General features: G+C 47.4%; 1 protein-coding gene across 2 annotated transcripts; it reads left to right on the forward strand.

Moving 5' to 3' along the window:
- Positions 1-5,192: 5,192 nt before the first annotated feature.
- On the forward strand, positions 5,193-14,709 carry CKB (creatine kinase B). Of its 2 annotated transcripts, none has more exons than XM_020971180.2 (8): positions 5,193-5,366; positions 6,451-6,655; positions 7,386-7,540; positions 7,864-7,996; positions 9,729-9,900; positions 12,722-12,845; positions 13,690-13,879; positions 14,317-14,709. In XM_020971180.2, the coding sequence occupies exons 2-8, from the start codon at positions 6,463-6,465 to the stop codon at positions 14,493-14,495; spliced, it is 1,146 nt and encodes a 381-aa protein (XP_020826839.1). In that variant the 5' UTR covers positions 5,193-5,366; positions 6,451-6,462; the 3' UTR covers positions 14,496-14,709. The 2 variants fall into 2 exon arrangements, with proteins under 2 accessions (XP_020826839.1, XP_020826840.1); XM_020971181.2 differs by having other exon boundaries at positions 6,480-6,655.
- The last annotated feature ends 851 nt before the right edge of the window (positions 14,710-15,560 follow it).

A 15,560-nucleotide genomic window follows, 5' to 3' on the forward strand; every position in this document is an offset into this window, starting at 1 on the left:
TAGGGTTTATATATGGCATCAAGGTTTGTGAAGTGCTTTAACAATATTATCTCATTTGATCTTCACAACAACCCAGAAAGATAGGTGCTATTGTTATCCCTATTTTATGGATGAGGAAATTGAGGCAGACAGGTGAAGTGACTTGCCTAGAGTCACACAGCTAGTGTCTGAAGCTGGATTTGAATGCAGGTCTTCTTGACTTCAGGTCCAGCACTATTCACTATACTTCCTAGTCTATGCTGTGATAGTTCTTGGGCAGGCTGTGGGTACCTGGGCATAAAACTCTCCCCCAGGCTGAATAAAGTTGGCTGCTGGACTGAAGGCTCAGGTTGGAAGGGGATATTTCCCTACCCACTCCCCACCTGAACATAGGAGAAGGGATTACTCAGGGTGGGGCTGGGCCAGGCGAGGCTGGGCTGGGTTGTTCTGTTCATTCCTAGGTAAACATCAGATAAAACCCGGGATCTCAGCCAAGGTCCAAACTCATTCAAAGGAAGAAGGGTTTTGAAGGGTAGAGGGAGGGTAATATTTCTCCAATGGAGCTTGGGACTCAGGAACTCTCTCTAGCTAACTACCCTCTCCACTTACAGATACATGTTTGGTGAGTTGGCTTTTTAGGAAAGAAATCTATTTGTTTGTTTATTTATAGTTTTTAACATCCACTTTTATAAGATTTTGAGTTCTAAATTTTCCTCCTCCCTCCCTCCCTTCCCCTCTCCACAAGATATAGGGTATACACGTACAATCATATTAAACATATTTCCACATTAGTCATGTTGTAAAAGAAGAATTGGAACAAAAGCGGAAAACCATGAGAAAGAAAAAAACCAAGAAACAAGAACAACAAAGAGAAAATAGTATGCTTTCATCTGAATGCAGACTCTGTAGTTCTTTCTCTGGATGTGGTCGGCATTTTCCATCATGAGTTCCTTGCAATTGTCTTAGATCATTGCATTGCTGTGAGGGCCAAGTCTATCAAAGTCAGTCATTGCACAATGTGGCTGTTACTGTGTACAACGATCTCCTGGTTCTGCTCACTTCACTCAGTATCAGTTCATGCAAGTCTTTCCAGGTTTTTCTGAAGTCAGTCTGTTCATCATTTCTTATAGCACAATAGTATTCCATTCCATTCATATACCACAACGTGCTCAGCCATTCCCCAGTTGATGGGCATCCCCTCAATTTCCAATTCTTTGCCACCACAAAAAGAGCTGCTATAAATATTATTGTACATGTGGGTCCTTTTCCCTTGTTTATGATCTCTTTGGGATACAGACCTACTAGTGGTGTTACTGGATCAAAGGGTACACACAGTTTTATAGACCTTTGGGCAACAACCCCGTCCTTGCCATCACATCTGCCTGGAGGTGGGGAGCTCCTCATCTCCAGGAAGGAGTAGTGAGTTTAACTGAACAGCTAGGATCTGTGTGTTCTGATCTACGTGTGACCTGGAGCAAGTTCCTTCTTTTTTCTAGCCTTCAATTTTCTCCCCTGTGAGATGAACGGGGGCAATGAGTTAGAATCCTGGGGTCTTAGATTTAGTTGGTGGGGACCTCAAAGGTCATCTAGTTCAACTTCCTTATTTACAGATGAGGAAGCTGGGGCCCAAGGTGGTTAAGTGACTTGACCTCAGTCACGTAGATAATAAGTGGAATTTGAACCCAGATCCCCTGACTTAAAACACTATCCTCTTTTCACTGCCTAGAAACTGCCTTTTTCCTACCTTTTCTATTCTTCTTATACTTTACTCCCTTCCATGCACTGTTAATTACTGTTCTTCACACAGGACACTCTGTCCTCTCTCCTTTGTACTGATTGTCCCTCAGACCTAGAACACCTTCCTTCCTCACCTCCAACTTTTAGTTTTCTTGTATTCAAGCCTCAAGTCAAAACTTACGTTCTGCAGTAGGCCTTTCCTGGATTCCCCAGCTGCTAGCGCCTTCCCCTCTGAGATGGACCGTCAGTCTACTTTGTATATATCTTGTACACATCTAGTTATTTAGATGTTGTTTCCCCATAATGTATTTACCTTTCTTTGTCCCCAGCTCTCTGCAGCCTCTGCCACTGAGAAAGTCTAAATAAGTGCTTATTGTCTGACGGTGCAATGCCACTTAGAACGGGAATGAATGGAAAGCATTTATTAAGTGCTTACTATGTTCCAAATGCTGTGCTAAATGCTTGAGATAGTAATACAAAAGGACACTTACATTCTAATGGGGGCATCTGTACATGTAGGAAGTAGTGTTCAAAGAGAGATATTTTGGTTTGGGATGTTACATGGACGGTGAGTAAAGCCATAGGGAGTATGTTTTTCAAACAATATTTTTATTTCATTAAATATTTAACAATTACATATAAAATTGTTTGGATTCATTTAAAAAAAATTGAGTTCCAAATTCTCTTCTTCTTGCCCCTCCCTCACCCAATGAGAAGGTAAGCAATTTGATATCAATTATATATGTGAAGTTATAAAGAACATGTTTCCATGTTAGCCATGTTGGAAAAGTAAATACACACAAACACACCAAGAAAAATAAAGTTTTAAAAGTATGCTTCAATCTGCACTCAGAATTCAATAGTTTTCTCTCTGGAGGCAGATAGTATTTTATTTTTTTATCACAAGTCCTTTGGAATTGTCTTGAATCAGTGACTTGATCATCCACAGGGAGTACATTAGCACACAATTTCCAGTGGCAATAGCAGTATGGATTGGATTATAGTTGGGAACTAAAGGTGGGCAGGCAGATGGCTAGAGAATGGGTGTAGTAGAGTGGTCCGCTCCACAATCAAGACGCTGAGGAGGTCAGCTAGAGGGTGTTCTGGAGCCGTAAGCCTAAAGTCCCTTAGGGCAGGATGTCTGGTTCCACGGTGAATGGAAGATGGCTGGGGTGTGGAAGGGAGCCAAGGGATCCCAAGTCCCTTTTTATAGAGAGGGAAATTAAGCCTCAGAGAGGGGAATGTTTCACACAGCAATTGCAGAACTGGGAGCAGAAACCAGGTGTCTTGATTCCCAAGTCAGCACTCCTGGTCAGTTCCTTACGCTGATCACTGAAACCCCTCAAATCTCTTACATTGTCCAAGGTCACACAGAGAAGTAGCAGTAGAACTTCTTGTCTCTCAGTCAGGTGCTATTTCCCACCTAAGGTGCCATTTTGCGTTGTAGACTTAACACCTAAGAAAATCAGCCCTTGGCTTTTTCCAAGGTGCTCCTCTTTGGAAAACCAATCACTTTCTCTCCAGCCCACCCAGATCCAGATAATAATTACCTGAGGTCCCTTGTAGTTTAGTCAATAAACACTTATTAAGTGCCCAACATGTACCAGGCATTGTTAAGCAATGGGGATACAAAAAAAGGCAAAAACCCTCTCTGCTCTTGAGCTCACCTTTAATACAACATGCAAACAACTATGTACAAACATGCAATAGATAGGATGAACTGGAAACAATAGAGGGAAGGAACTAAAGGGACTTGGGAAAGGCTTTCTAGAAGGTGGGGTTTAAAAAAAAAAGCAAACTGTAGAAGGTGGGGTTTTAGCTGGAACTTGAAGGAAGCCAGAGAAACCAAAAGCAGATGGTGATGAGGATGAGAGTATATCAGGCAGGGGAGACAGCCAGTGAAAACGCCCCAAGTTGGGAGATGGAGAGTCCTGACTGAGCAACAGCCAGGAAGTCCGCATCCAGGAAGTCAGAACCTGGAAGGGACAATCCTAGGGTCAAAGTATACTTCATGTGTGTGTGTGGGGGGGGGAGATGGAGGGAGAGGAAGGAAAAGAGAAAATAAGGGGATACTTAAAAAAAGAAAAAAGTCAGGGAGCTTTGAGCAAGTTCCAAAGCTGGAAGAGACCTTGGAGATGGCCTTGTCCAAATTCGCACTTCATAGATGAGGTGCCTGAGAGCCAAATAAGGTTAAATGACTTATCCAAGGTCACAGAAGGGATTAAGTGGCAGAATCGAGCTTCTAACCAGGCCCTGTGACTCTGAATTCTGCTCTTTCCACCACATCATAGATGTCCCCTCATAGAATAATAGAAACATCAGAACTGGAAGTGGCCTTAAAGATTATCCAGTCTCATAATCTCATTTTGCAAAGACAGATCCAAAGGGCAGAAGGAGGCTTGCCCGGGGTCCTTGTTTTCTGTTGTTGAATTAGGACTTAAACTCAGTTCTCCCAAGATTCCTGACAGCCTGGGCTTCCTCTTCATTCATTTGTTATTTATTCATTTATACAAAGATAGGGTTGGACTTGGTAGTTTCTAAGATTTCTTCCAGTTTTGTAAATTCTATTATTTTAATTCTGGCCCTCAGGCTTGACTTGCTTTTTATGACCTTGGAAAAGTCTCTTCACTTTTCTGAGACTCACTTTCCCCATTTATAAAATGAGGGATTTGGAGGCAATGAACTTCTAAGCCATACTCTCGCCCTTCCTCCCTTCTGACATTGATATCTGATGATTTTACCAAACGGTTGTTGGAGAGAAGGATTCAAGCTCAGAGCTTGGGTCACCTGATCCCAGTGACATCCATATACCCTTGGGTTTGCAGAGTACCAAGAGTCCTGCGTCATCCCCCAGCTGCCAAGGTTGGAAAGGGTCCACCCAGCTCTGCGCTACAGATCGGAGACAAAGCTTTGGAGGCTGGCATTTGGTGAGAGAGAGGGTGCAGCGTAGTAAAGAGGACACTGGTCCTGGATTTGAATCCTGGCTCTGCACCTTCTCATCTGCCATTTTCTTTCTATGGGCCTGTCTTTCTATCTTTAAAATCAGAGTGTTTGACTGAGTAGCTAGCATTGAACAACTAGCATTTTTACCCCGTGCTTTAAGGTGCGCAAAGCGCTCTCCGTGTATCTGGTTATCTGTGGTATGGCTGATCTGTAAAGCCTCCTGCAGCTTCAGAATCATAGGAAATGTCCTCCCATCCCTTCTCGTGTTCTCCTCCTTTCCCCGACTTCCTCCCTTCTCCCTCGCCCCGGAGAGGGCAGGTCTCGGGCCCCAGTTTGGGGAAGGGGCTCTGGGACCCCCAGGAGGGGATGGAAGAAGGAAGGCAGCAGATCCCGGAGGGTTAACAAAATGGAAGGCGTCGAGCTGCTTAATAGACAAAGACAGGAGGGCGACTCCCTCTAGCCAGGGGCCAATAGAATGAATGGGATATAAATACCGACCAATGGGAAGCACCATCCTGGCCGCTATAAAAAAGGAGGAGGGCATCGGGTCTGGGACTCGGTGACTGAGCTCGGGCTAAGGTGGCCTGAAATCGTAGCGCAGCAGCAGCAGCAGCAGCAGCAGCAGCAGCAGCAGCAACAGCAACAGCAACAGCAGCGGCAGCATCCTCTCAACCTTCTCGCCTTCTGAGACCCCCGGAGCACCCTCGGTGAGTTCGCAGCCTGGCGCCCTCCGGCGGCTCCAAAAGGAGCTCCAGACGTGCAGCCCCCAGCCCCCGACGCACCTGCCTCTGGCGCTGGACTGGGGGGTGTGGGTGTGGGTGTGGGTGTGGGTGTGTGTGTGTGATTGTGTGTGAATGCGTGATTGCGTGTGTGACTTACCTACCGGTTGCTTCCCTGTGTGCCAGGAGTAGGGAGCAACGGTGGCTGAGAGGATCCTGGCCCCCTTTGTCTGGCAACCCTGGAATCTAGGGGAGCTCTGAGGGGGGTGGTGGGTCTTGAGTACGGAGGTGATGCTGACGAACCCCTGCCTCCCTCCTGGGGACCAGGAGGGGGAGGGGGAGCCGAGGACAGCTACTGCCCCTTCCTCCCAGCCCTTGAATTAGCTTGGGATGGAGTCTTTTAAGTGTTTGGGGGCGGGGGGAGGTTTTTTATTTTCTCTGCCCCCTCTCTGACTCCCCCGGGATACGGGGAGGGGGAGCCCTAGGGTTGGAAATGTCTAGGGAGGTGAGCGAAGCAGATGGTTGCTGCTGGGAGGTTGGGGGGAGGGCGGCGCGGGATCCCAGGGACAGATCTGCCTTCCCTCTCCCGAGGCTCCTTCCCTCATCGTCAAGCTTCCACCCTTCCCTATACACACTCGCTCCCCCAACGCTGGCCTCCAGACACTGAGGAGGCAGAGATGGGCAGCGTGGGCGACTTTGCCTTAGTCTCCTGCGCTCCCTTTTTGTACTACCGTAACCAGGATAACAGGTGCTGGGGTCCCCTATCCCCCACCCTAGATCCGAGATCCCCTAGAGCTGCAGAGACTTTGACCTTGGGAGGGCTGCCGGGAGGAGGAGGAAGGGGAGGTGTAGGGAGGAGGAAGGGGGAGGAGGAGACAGCCTGGCAGTCAGTAGTGAAGTAGCTTTGTACATATTGCACGGGGCGTTGTCGCAGCCTCCTCCTTCTCTCCTCCCCTCCTCCTTCCTCCTCCCCCTTCCCTGCGGCTGTGACTCCTGCTCGCAGCAGGGGTGCAGGAGGAGACAGAATCTGGGGGCTGGATAAGTGATCTCCTTGTCCTGGTACCCCTACCAGCCTCCTGCCATCATGCCATTCTCCAATAGCCACAACATGCTGAAGTGCCGCTTCCCCGCTGAGGAGGAATATCCCGACCTCTCCTCTCACAACAACCACATGGCTAAGGTGCTGACGCCAGAGCTCTATGAAAAACTCCGGGATAAAGCTACATCTAGCGGCTTTACTGTGGATGATGTCATCCAGACCGGTGTGGACAACCCAGGTATCATGCCCTTCCCCCACACCTTATCTAGGTTCTGCTTTCTTGTCCTCCTATCCCAGCTTTCTTCGTCTTCCCTCACACGTTTTGTCAGGACTTTCAGTTGAGGGTCTTCTTCCCTTTGAAGTCCAGGAGTCCCTCTTCTGGAATAGGTCTTGAAGAGGTCACTGTCTTTCCTGTTCTGATCTAGAAAGGGTCCCTGGTCCTCCTGTCCTCCCATTATGGAAGTTCCGGTGCCAGCTTTCTTCCCTAATCTGGTTCAGACTATCTGTATCCTAGCCCTGTCTTCATTTACCGGGAGTGGGGTGGGGAGATAACCTTAGCATCCCATGGGGTAAATTTTTTGCTTTGTTTCCCCAACTCAGATTTGGTAATTACCTCCTTCCCTAACCATGTCAGTTCCCCTTTTCTCAGCTACTTACCAAGTCATTTATGTAGGGGGATGAGTAGCTTTACCTCCTGGCAAGATCCTTCACCCTAATTTCCAATCTGTTAACCTTTTGAACTAGGGGATACAAATTGGGAATGTTTTCCAACATTCACTTCCATAGAGATTTGGGTTTTAAATTTTCTGCCTACCTCCCCCCCCAGAACAATCTGCAATCTGATGTAGGCTCTACATTTGCATTCATTAAACATTTTCACATTAGTTTAAATGATTTAGAATTAGAACTAATGGGGGGGGGACCACAAGAAAGGAAAACAAACCAGCTTTCTCTTTTTGCCCATGCAGGGCACCCATTCATCATGACTGTGGGCTGTGTGGCTGGAGATGAAGAGAGCTATGATGTATTCAAGGAGCTGTTTGATCCTATCATTGAGGACCGACATGGAGGCTACAAGCCTTCAGATGAACACAAGACTGATCTTAACCCTGACAATCTGCAGGTAGGTATTCTCCCTCCTTCCTCCCCCAGTGTCTGGCTGCCTGCCCTTATATGGCCTGAGCTTAAGCCTCAACCCAGTGCTAAGGGGATTAGCCTATCCCAGACACTGTCCTGGATGGGAAAAGTAACTTGGGGGCTTGGGGTAGGAAGGGAGGGATATGGAAATTCTTAACTAAGCTGAAAGAGAACAGTAGGTGGAGGTAGCTAAGGAAGATTTGGTCATGACAGGATTTGAGCTAGGCTGAGGAAATTTTAATTCAAATGAAGTAGGGTACCCAAATCAAGAGCTTCTCCTCTATTTTCTTAACCCTCTCCCCCGCCTAGGGTGGTGATGACTTGGATCCTAACTATGTACTGAGTTCCCGTGTTCGAACTGGCCGGAGCATCCGAGGATTCTGCCTGCCCCCACATTGTAGCCGGGGCGAGCGCCGGGCCATAGAGAAGCTCTCTGTGGAAGGTATCACCTCACCAGCAAGGGGGGGGGGAGCACATTGCACATTTGGCATTGAGGTCCTCAGGCAGACACTTGTGGATTTCTGTAAGCCCATGTGGGACGTAGCATCTAGGGAAGTACCCTAACTGGGGCTCTGGAGACCTGTGTTTGACCTTGATATGATCTTAAGTTTCAGCAAAAGACAGCCCACTGGAAACTTGCGCCCCTTTTTTTAGGAAGGACATTTGAAAAGCTAGAACTTCAAATTGTCCTGGTTAAGTAAGTCCTGGAACTTGCTTTGTGAGCCTTTTGGAACACTATCTTTGGAGACCTTAAGCCAAGAATGGAATTTGCTGAAGCGAGATTGCTTGAGGCCTCTTGATTCTGAGGTGCTGCTGTCCCCAAGGTGGAGCCAGTGAGGCAGTAATATTGCCCTGGCTCTGAACAACGCAAAGAAGGCAGAAAAGTAGAAAGACTCTTCCCCCCCCCCCCACCAGCTGTTATAGAGGCACCTTGGCTCAGCCTGTCACCTCCACATTCTTGGCCTCTCAGGCAGGACTCCAGCTGTTTTTGGACCTTCAGAGCCTCCCTTACTAGTTGTGACCAACTGGACCCTGAGGTCAAGAATAAGTGGCTTTAGGGGCAGCTAGGTGTCCAAGTGGTCAGAGTTCCAGGATAGGAGTCAAATCTAGCCTCAGACACTAGTTCTGGCCTAGCCTCTAAAAAATGTGGCTTTGAGTCCCAGTTCTAACATCTCAGCTTCCCTAAAGTACTAAAGTGCTCAATTCTTTACTATGGTAATGATCTATGAGTGTGGTGTTAGGGGTGGAGTGTAAGGGACCCTTTTAGGGGCTATTTAGTCCAACCCTGTCACCCCACCCAACACCCAGAGACACTAATGCCCCAGAATCACAATTCTTCTATGGTCCCATGGACCCCTCTGAGCTCATTGGTTGAGCAGGGAAGGAGGCTAAATCTCTTTTCCTCTATTGGATGTTGTAAATTTTCTTCCCCAACCCCTGCTGCTGCCACCCACTTGGACCAATGGTGATTCAGGGGCAGCAGCTCAAGGCTGGAGTTGGAAAGGGGAGAAAGCCATTAATCCTGATAGACCCTAGTGAGAGCTGGGTCAGCTGAGTTCCCTTAAATTTCCCTAGGAGATTGAGATGAGAGGCATCTGGTACTATGTGTGCTGGGAGTCTATCTAGGCTGAAGCCCTAGCTCGGGTATTTGGCAGGTGTGGGACTTTCAGTTTCATGGCAGAAACACTTTGAGGATCATGAGAGTGTGAAAGCTTTGTCCTGATTAGACGCAACTCCCTTAGCAGGCCCAATAGCTACAGTGGGCTTGGGTAACTTGGGCCTTGTAAGGCTCCCTCAGATCCCCTGACTGCCTCTTCCATTTCTTTTCTCCCTCTCTCTCTGCCTTTCCCGTCTTTTTAAACAGCCAAACCTGTCTTAATGTGAACTTGCCGTAGAGCCCGGAATTTAGGATATGTGAGGAAGGAGAAGGTCTTAGAGACACATCAGTTTCAGCAGTTATAATAAGCTGCTTGTTGGGATCTCAAGGCTGGATGACACGTTTTGGGGAGATCATGGATGGGAATTCCAGTTCAGAGAACCCTGCCCTGATTTGAGAGGTCTGGTGACCCCACACCTGAGGGCAGGGGCAGCAGTGCAGGGCCTATGCGGGTTTTCATCACAGCCTTGTGGCGTACTACCAGAAGCCTCAGGCCTGACTTACCGATTGCCCACAGCTCTGGCCAGCCTGGAAGGTGACCTGAATGGGAAGTACTATGCTTTGAAGAGCATGACTGAGCAGGAACAGCAGCAGCTGATTGATGACCACTTCCTCTTTGACAAGCCTGTCTCCCCACTCCTCTTGGCCTCTGGTATGGCCCGAGACTGGCCTGACGGCAGGGGTATTTGGTAAGTCCTTTGGCAAAACTTCAGGATCTAGACCTAAAACTGACAGGGACCCCAAAGACGCTGTAGTTCAACCCCTTTTGTGGAGAGGAGAATCTGAAACCCAGAGAGGAGAGGTCTTAGCCCCCCTCCCCCCTCCTCCCCAAGCCATGCCAGAAACCAGATCTGCTGGCAGCTTGGTGGGGAAACACTTTACAATCGTGAAGCACGCTGCAAAACTTAAAAGTGCTAAGATACTGGGCGAGGATCCTTAATAAACCTAGACCTTCACACCACTTGCCCTCATTTTACAGGTGGGAAAACTTGACCTCCAGAGGCAGGGAGGGACTTGACCAAGTCATTAATAGAAAGAAATCCCGTGTTATCATACTTAAGGTAGACAAAGCAATTTCTTTGGCCTCTCTACAAGGGAAGTACAAAGATTATTCTCATTTTAACACTAGGAACCTGAGACTCAATGAAGGTTGTCCATCACCTAACTAGCAGGTATTTAAAGGTACTCTGGCCCCTGCTTTAGACTCCTTTGAAGTAGCAGGGCTGGGATTCAAACCCAGGTGACCTGGATACCAGAACTGCTTCAGTCATCTGGGGTTTTCTCCTTGGGAAGGGGGGGAGGGTCACCTGCCTCAATACTTAATGGCTGTGATTATGGACAAGTTACCACCTTCCTGGCTTCCAGACTAGCAAGGAAGGTCAAGGAGGTTTAGAGGTGTTAACCACACCCAGACTTGTGATGTCTGCCTGGTTAGCACAGCCACCAGCAGCTACTGCCAAGAAGCATCCCCAGCTTCCCAGTGTGGGAACTGGGCTGTGACAGCTCGGCCTGACTTGGCTGAGGGTGCCAAGAATGTGGCCCCCACTGTAGCTCCTGTAAAGTTAGGACTAGGTGGTCTCTTCTGGCTTAGGTTAGCTTTAGTCCCTCTACCTCCCCCCCCATCCACACCTCACCTTAGCCCTCCTTACTCAACATGGAAACCCCTGCATTTAACTTGTCTGTTGGCATAGGTGCTGAGTTGACACTAGGTGGGATCCCACACTGCATGCTCAGCACTGACCTCAGTATTGTAGGAGTGTTAAGTATGCAAAAGGCACATCTGCCCTTGGGCTCCTTGCCTCCCCACCTGGAACCTTAAACATTGAGCTGTAAAATTAGAATTCTAAATTTTGAGTTCTAAATTCTCACCTGTCCCTTCCAACCCAGTGAGAAGGCATATTTCATTACATAAGAAGTACTCCTAACATATCCATGTTAGCCATGTTGGAGGTGAGAAAAAATTCAGAAAGTGAAAAAAATAACCCTTTAATGTGCAGGTCAGACCATCAGTTCTATCTAGTAAATAGCAGTTTTCTTGAAGCCTTCATGAGTTAGCCAAATCTTTCCACATTTGGATGTGTTAGTTAGATCATAGACATTTCAGCCCTTCAGGCCTGGAGAGGTCACTCCCTCAAGGTCACAGTTGGTAACAGGAAGATTTCAAACCCAGCCTTTGATTCCAAATTTGGCATTGTCAATCTGCCCCTTTTAGTCCCAATTATTCACAATTTAGTCTTAATTAGTCAAAACCAGCTGGAGAAATAGCCCCACCCAGGCCTAAATCCTTTAATTGCATTAATTTAAAACTCCTTCCCTACCAGCCAAGCTTAGAGATTTAGCAGGCAAGAGGATACAAGAAATTGTTCTGCTTTTTTTTGAAGTGAATCTGTTAGGGATGGTAGGAGTGGATGTCCTGGAGGTCCTAGGATTCATCCTTTCTTCAAGACTTGGTTTAAACTGTTTTTGCTGTACATACTCTTCCTTCTCCCCCCTCCCCCTTTGTTCCCTAGGTCCCCTGTCTCGAGCCTCAGGGCTTGGCTGCATCCCAGCAGTCAGGTGGCTGAGTTGAGTCTATAACTATGGGATGGGTACAGTTTTGTAGCAGTGGGGAGGAGGGGAAGGCGGGGGACTGGTATGTCAAAGGCAGGACAGATGAACCTGCAGATCTTTCTCCCTTGCCAAGGCAGGTGGAGGGAGGCTACTCTGGTGCCAGAGCCTAGTGGGTTTTCCCTTTCCCTTGGGCCAGCTTCCCCTGACCTTCACAGGGACAGGGCTGGGAGACAGAAGCTTTGTCCTAAAAAGACCATTCTCTAATCTACACTTCGGATTAGCATGTCAAGGTCAAGGCCGTTGTTTTGCTTTCCTTCTGCCTTAGAGCAGGGAGTACTTTGCCATCCCAAATCATGTGACTTATCAGTTCATTTCCTCTTGTCCTGGCCCCTTTTAAGATTAGGGGAAGGAGCACTGGGTTTGGAGTTTGACTGGGTAAGCTACCGCCTCTGGACCTTTTGTTTTCCCATCAATAAAATGGGGTAGAGGGCACTTGGAAACTGGGAATCAGGGGTTTATTTCCTTTAAAATCTTAGGGATTTTATGCATCTGAAAAGGGGCTTACTACTAATGCTCACATACTAAGAGCTTAATAAATACTTCATTTAGTCAACTTAGGGGCTTAGGCCGTGCCCTGAATTTGCATTGAATCTCATCAGCTCTTATCAGGACCTTTGTAACACAGGGATAAAAAATTTTAAATCATTGACCTGGGGTTGAATTGATCTCATCCTTACTAGACTCAAACTTTGGGCAAGCTGTTTCCTCCCCTGGGCAATTTTCTAGATAAAAGGAGGTTAGACTAAATTGGCAAAGCCAAGTCCCTTACTTTGAACTGAACTACTGAGCTCAGTGTCCTTCAGTATACTGAGAACCTTTCCCAGAGGGCCCCTGACCTTGGGGGAGGGCTTATCTTAGAACAGGACTGTGGCCTTGAATTCACTAACACTGTGCTCCCAGGCATAATGACAACAAGACCTTTCTGGTGTGGATCAATGAGGAAGATCACCTGAGGGTCATCTCCATGCAGAAGGGAGGTAACATGAAGGAGGTGTTCACACGTTTCTGCACCGGGCTCACCCAGGTAAGGGAGCTGGCTGTTGATGTTATGAGGGAATCTTCAGCTATTTCTAAACCTCCTAGGTGTAGTATAAAGGGGCTCAGGACCTGAATCATCCAGGTGTCAGTTAATAACCAAGTCAGTCCATAATGAACTCCTATATGCCAGACACACGGATGTCTGGTAAGTTAGGAACACAAGACACAATTCTCTCCTGATTTGGATTGTAGTAGAGAAACAGTGGGATTCAGAGGAAGAATTGTACGGGTGTCCTGGTGTGGTGATGGTGAGGTGTGATGTATGAGTGGTTTTTTCAGAAGGTAGCCTTTTGGATACAGGTAAATTCTGGCTTATTACATATCCTACTTCAAAATTTGATTTTAAGTACTGTATCCCAATACTGTAGTAATTAATTGGAGCTGATTTGTTTTCTCTTTGCATGGCTGTGCTCACCATATGGGAGGTATCATCTTTCATAGGCCCAGGTAGCCGCAGCACCTGGCTCTGAGGCTATGGCTTGCCAGCCTCTCCCCTGTGACATTTCCTTGGCTCACCTGGTGGCCAAGATTTGTACAGACACTTTGAGAAGTAAAGTTAGGCTTTCACTGCCTCTGGGGGATTGACTTGGTGGTGTGGCATCTGCTTCCTCTGTTACCATGGCACCAGTCTCTGGGGACCTGCTTCTGACGCCACTGGGCTCCTTCCTTTCCTCCACCCCCGCCCCCTCAAAGGGAAGGATGCCTATTCCTGAATTGCCTCATGGGGAACCATGCCAATGTTCAGCTTTGGCCTTTGGGATGCTCCTGCTTTCATTGTGAGTACTGCCTCTGTAGAAATGTGGGCTGATGACTTCCTGTCTTGTGTCTAGATTGAAACCCTTTTTAAGACCAAGAACTACGAGTTTATGTGGAATCCCCACTTGGGCTACATCCTGACGTGCCCCTCTAACCTGGGCACGGGCCTACGTGCAGGCGTCCACATCAAACTTCCCCACATGGGCAAGCATGAGAAGTTTGGGGAGGTGCTGAAAAAACTGAGGCTGCAGAAGAGGGGCACAGGTATGTATGGAAGACAAGGGGCATGGGTGAAAGGAGGCTGAGGCTGCTGAAATGGGAACCAGAAATTAACTCAATTCTTTAGTCCCAGACTGGTAATTCCTGAGTCCTGTTCTCATAGCTTGAGAGCTCCGACTCATTCATTCACTTCAGAGAAAAGTCCCTGGCTCTGCCATTCACTGGCTGGAACATTGAATTAGTCCCTTCCTGTCTCCTTGTCTCAGTTCCAGCTCTGAGGCTTACAGAGTGACTTCTTTACAACAGGGTACAACAGCAGTCTCAGGGAGAGCAAAGTTATCCACTTGAGATGAGGGTACTCGGGCATGGAGGAATATTAGCCGAGGTCCTCTGCCACCAAATAGAGTGCCGGGCATTCTTTCTGCATATTCTCTTGAAGGGGTTGGATTGAAGGCCTGTTTAACACCTTTTTCTTTGTACAGGGGGTGTGGACACAGCAGCTGTGGGTGGTGTCTTTGACATCTCCAATGCTGACCGACTGGGCTTCTCAGAGGTGGAGCTGGTGCAGATGGTGGTAGATGGTGTAAAGTTGCTCATTGAGATGGAGAAGCGTTTGGAGCAGGGCCAGTCCATTGATGACCTTATGCCAGCCCAGAAATGAGCAGCTGGCCCCCTGAATTCTCTGCTTCCTAATTTATTGGATGAATGAATAACCACCATCCTTTCCGCCTATGGCGCCCTGGGGGGCTCCGGACGCAGCCTACTTAATCATGCTGTAGAGAAGTCTTCCTTCCATCTTTCGGTGTTAGAGTTTTATTTTTGATGGCTGAGATGTTGCTGAATGCTGAAATAATAAAACTATTGTTTTGGCCTGACCAATGCCTTGTGGTGAGGCATGTTCTCATTTTCTTCCTGATCCTCTAGAATCAAAGATTTCCAGAGAGGAAGTAGGGCCCTAGTGCACAGTGGGGGGCTTGCCTTTAACCTTGAGGAATCCCTGCACACAGACCCCCTCCCCCCCATATCCCATCCCACTACATTTAGTATACTCATCCCAAACCTTGATATGTAGAATGAAGTCATTGATTACTATGCCTGTGGGAGATTCAAAGTTTAGCTGGATCATACAGCTGGCTTCACCTAACTTAAATGTAATACATTTAATAGTAAGTAGGTTTGAGGCTGAGGAAGTGTTAATGAACAGGAGATGGATGGGATTGGTGAGTTAGGTAAAAGGTGATAATTTAAGATTCTTTACCTAAAGCCACAAAACATGTTCATTCAACAGGTGGGAGAAGTTTCCTTCACCTGGAGATTCAAGAGATGTGGTGGAGGTGATTCAGATTTGACCCTGAAAGAACAGACCTATAATTTAAAGCCAACATTTTGCTGATGTTGGAAAAGTTTAGGAAAGTTAGGAGTATTAATTTTCCCTGTAGCCTGTCTCAACCTTCTGTCTTGGCTCAATTCCATCTGAGCCGTACACTGCCCCCTTCCCCGCCCCCCCAACCTAAACTTGGGTCTTCAAGATTTAATTGGCACCAAAAAGGAAAATGCACCCCACCCCCCAAATCCTTACCTCAGGTTCTTAATAGCTAAAAGTAAACTTGAGAGTAACTTTTGAGTTGATTGGGCAAGTAAGCCTTTCAAAATGAGCATTTTAAGCACCTAGCTAACTGTTAAGTGCAGGCTGAGGATGCAAAGGATGTCAGTCTGTCAGATTACA

The sequence above is a fragment of the Phascolarctos cinereus genome, unplaced genomic scaffold (assembly GCF_003287225.1).
Source record: "Phascolarctos cinereus isolate Bilbo 61053 unplaced genomic scaffold, phaCin_HiC Scaffold_2;HRSCAF=192, whole genome shotgun sequence".
NCBI lineage: Eukaryota > Metazoa > Chordata > Mammalia > Diprotodontia > Phascolarctidae > Phascolarctos > Phascolarctos cinereus.

Excerpts from the sequence above, each read along its gene's own strand:
- CKB (XM_020971180.2), top strand. The coding sequence starts at position 6,463 with ATGCCATTCTCCAATAGCCACAACATGCTGAAGTGCCGCTTCCCCGCT. Across the intron at positions 7,997-9,728 it reads AGAGAAGCTCTCTGTGGAAG|CTCTGGCCAGCCTGGAAGGT; the intron begins GTATCACCTCAC and ends GATTGCCCACAG. Across the intron at positions 9,901-12,721 it reads CCTGACGGCAGGGGTATTTG|GCATAATGACAACAAGACCT; the intron begins GTAAGTCCTTTG and ends CTGTGCTCCCAG.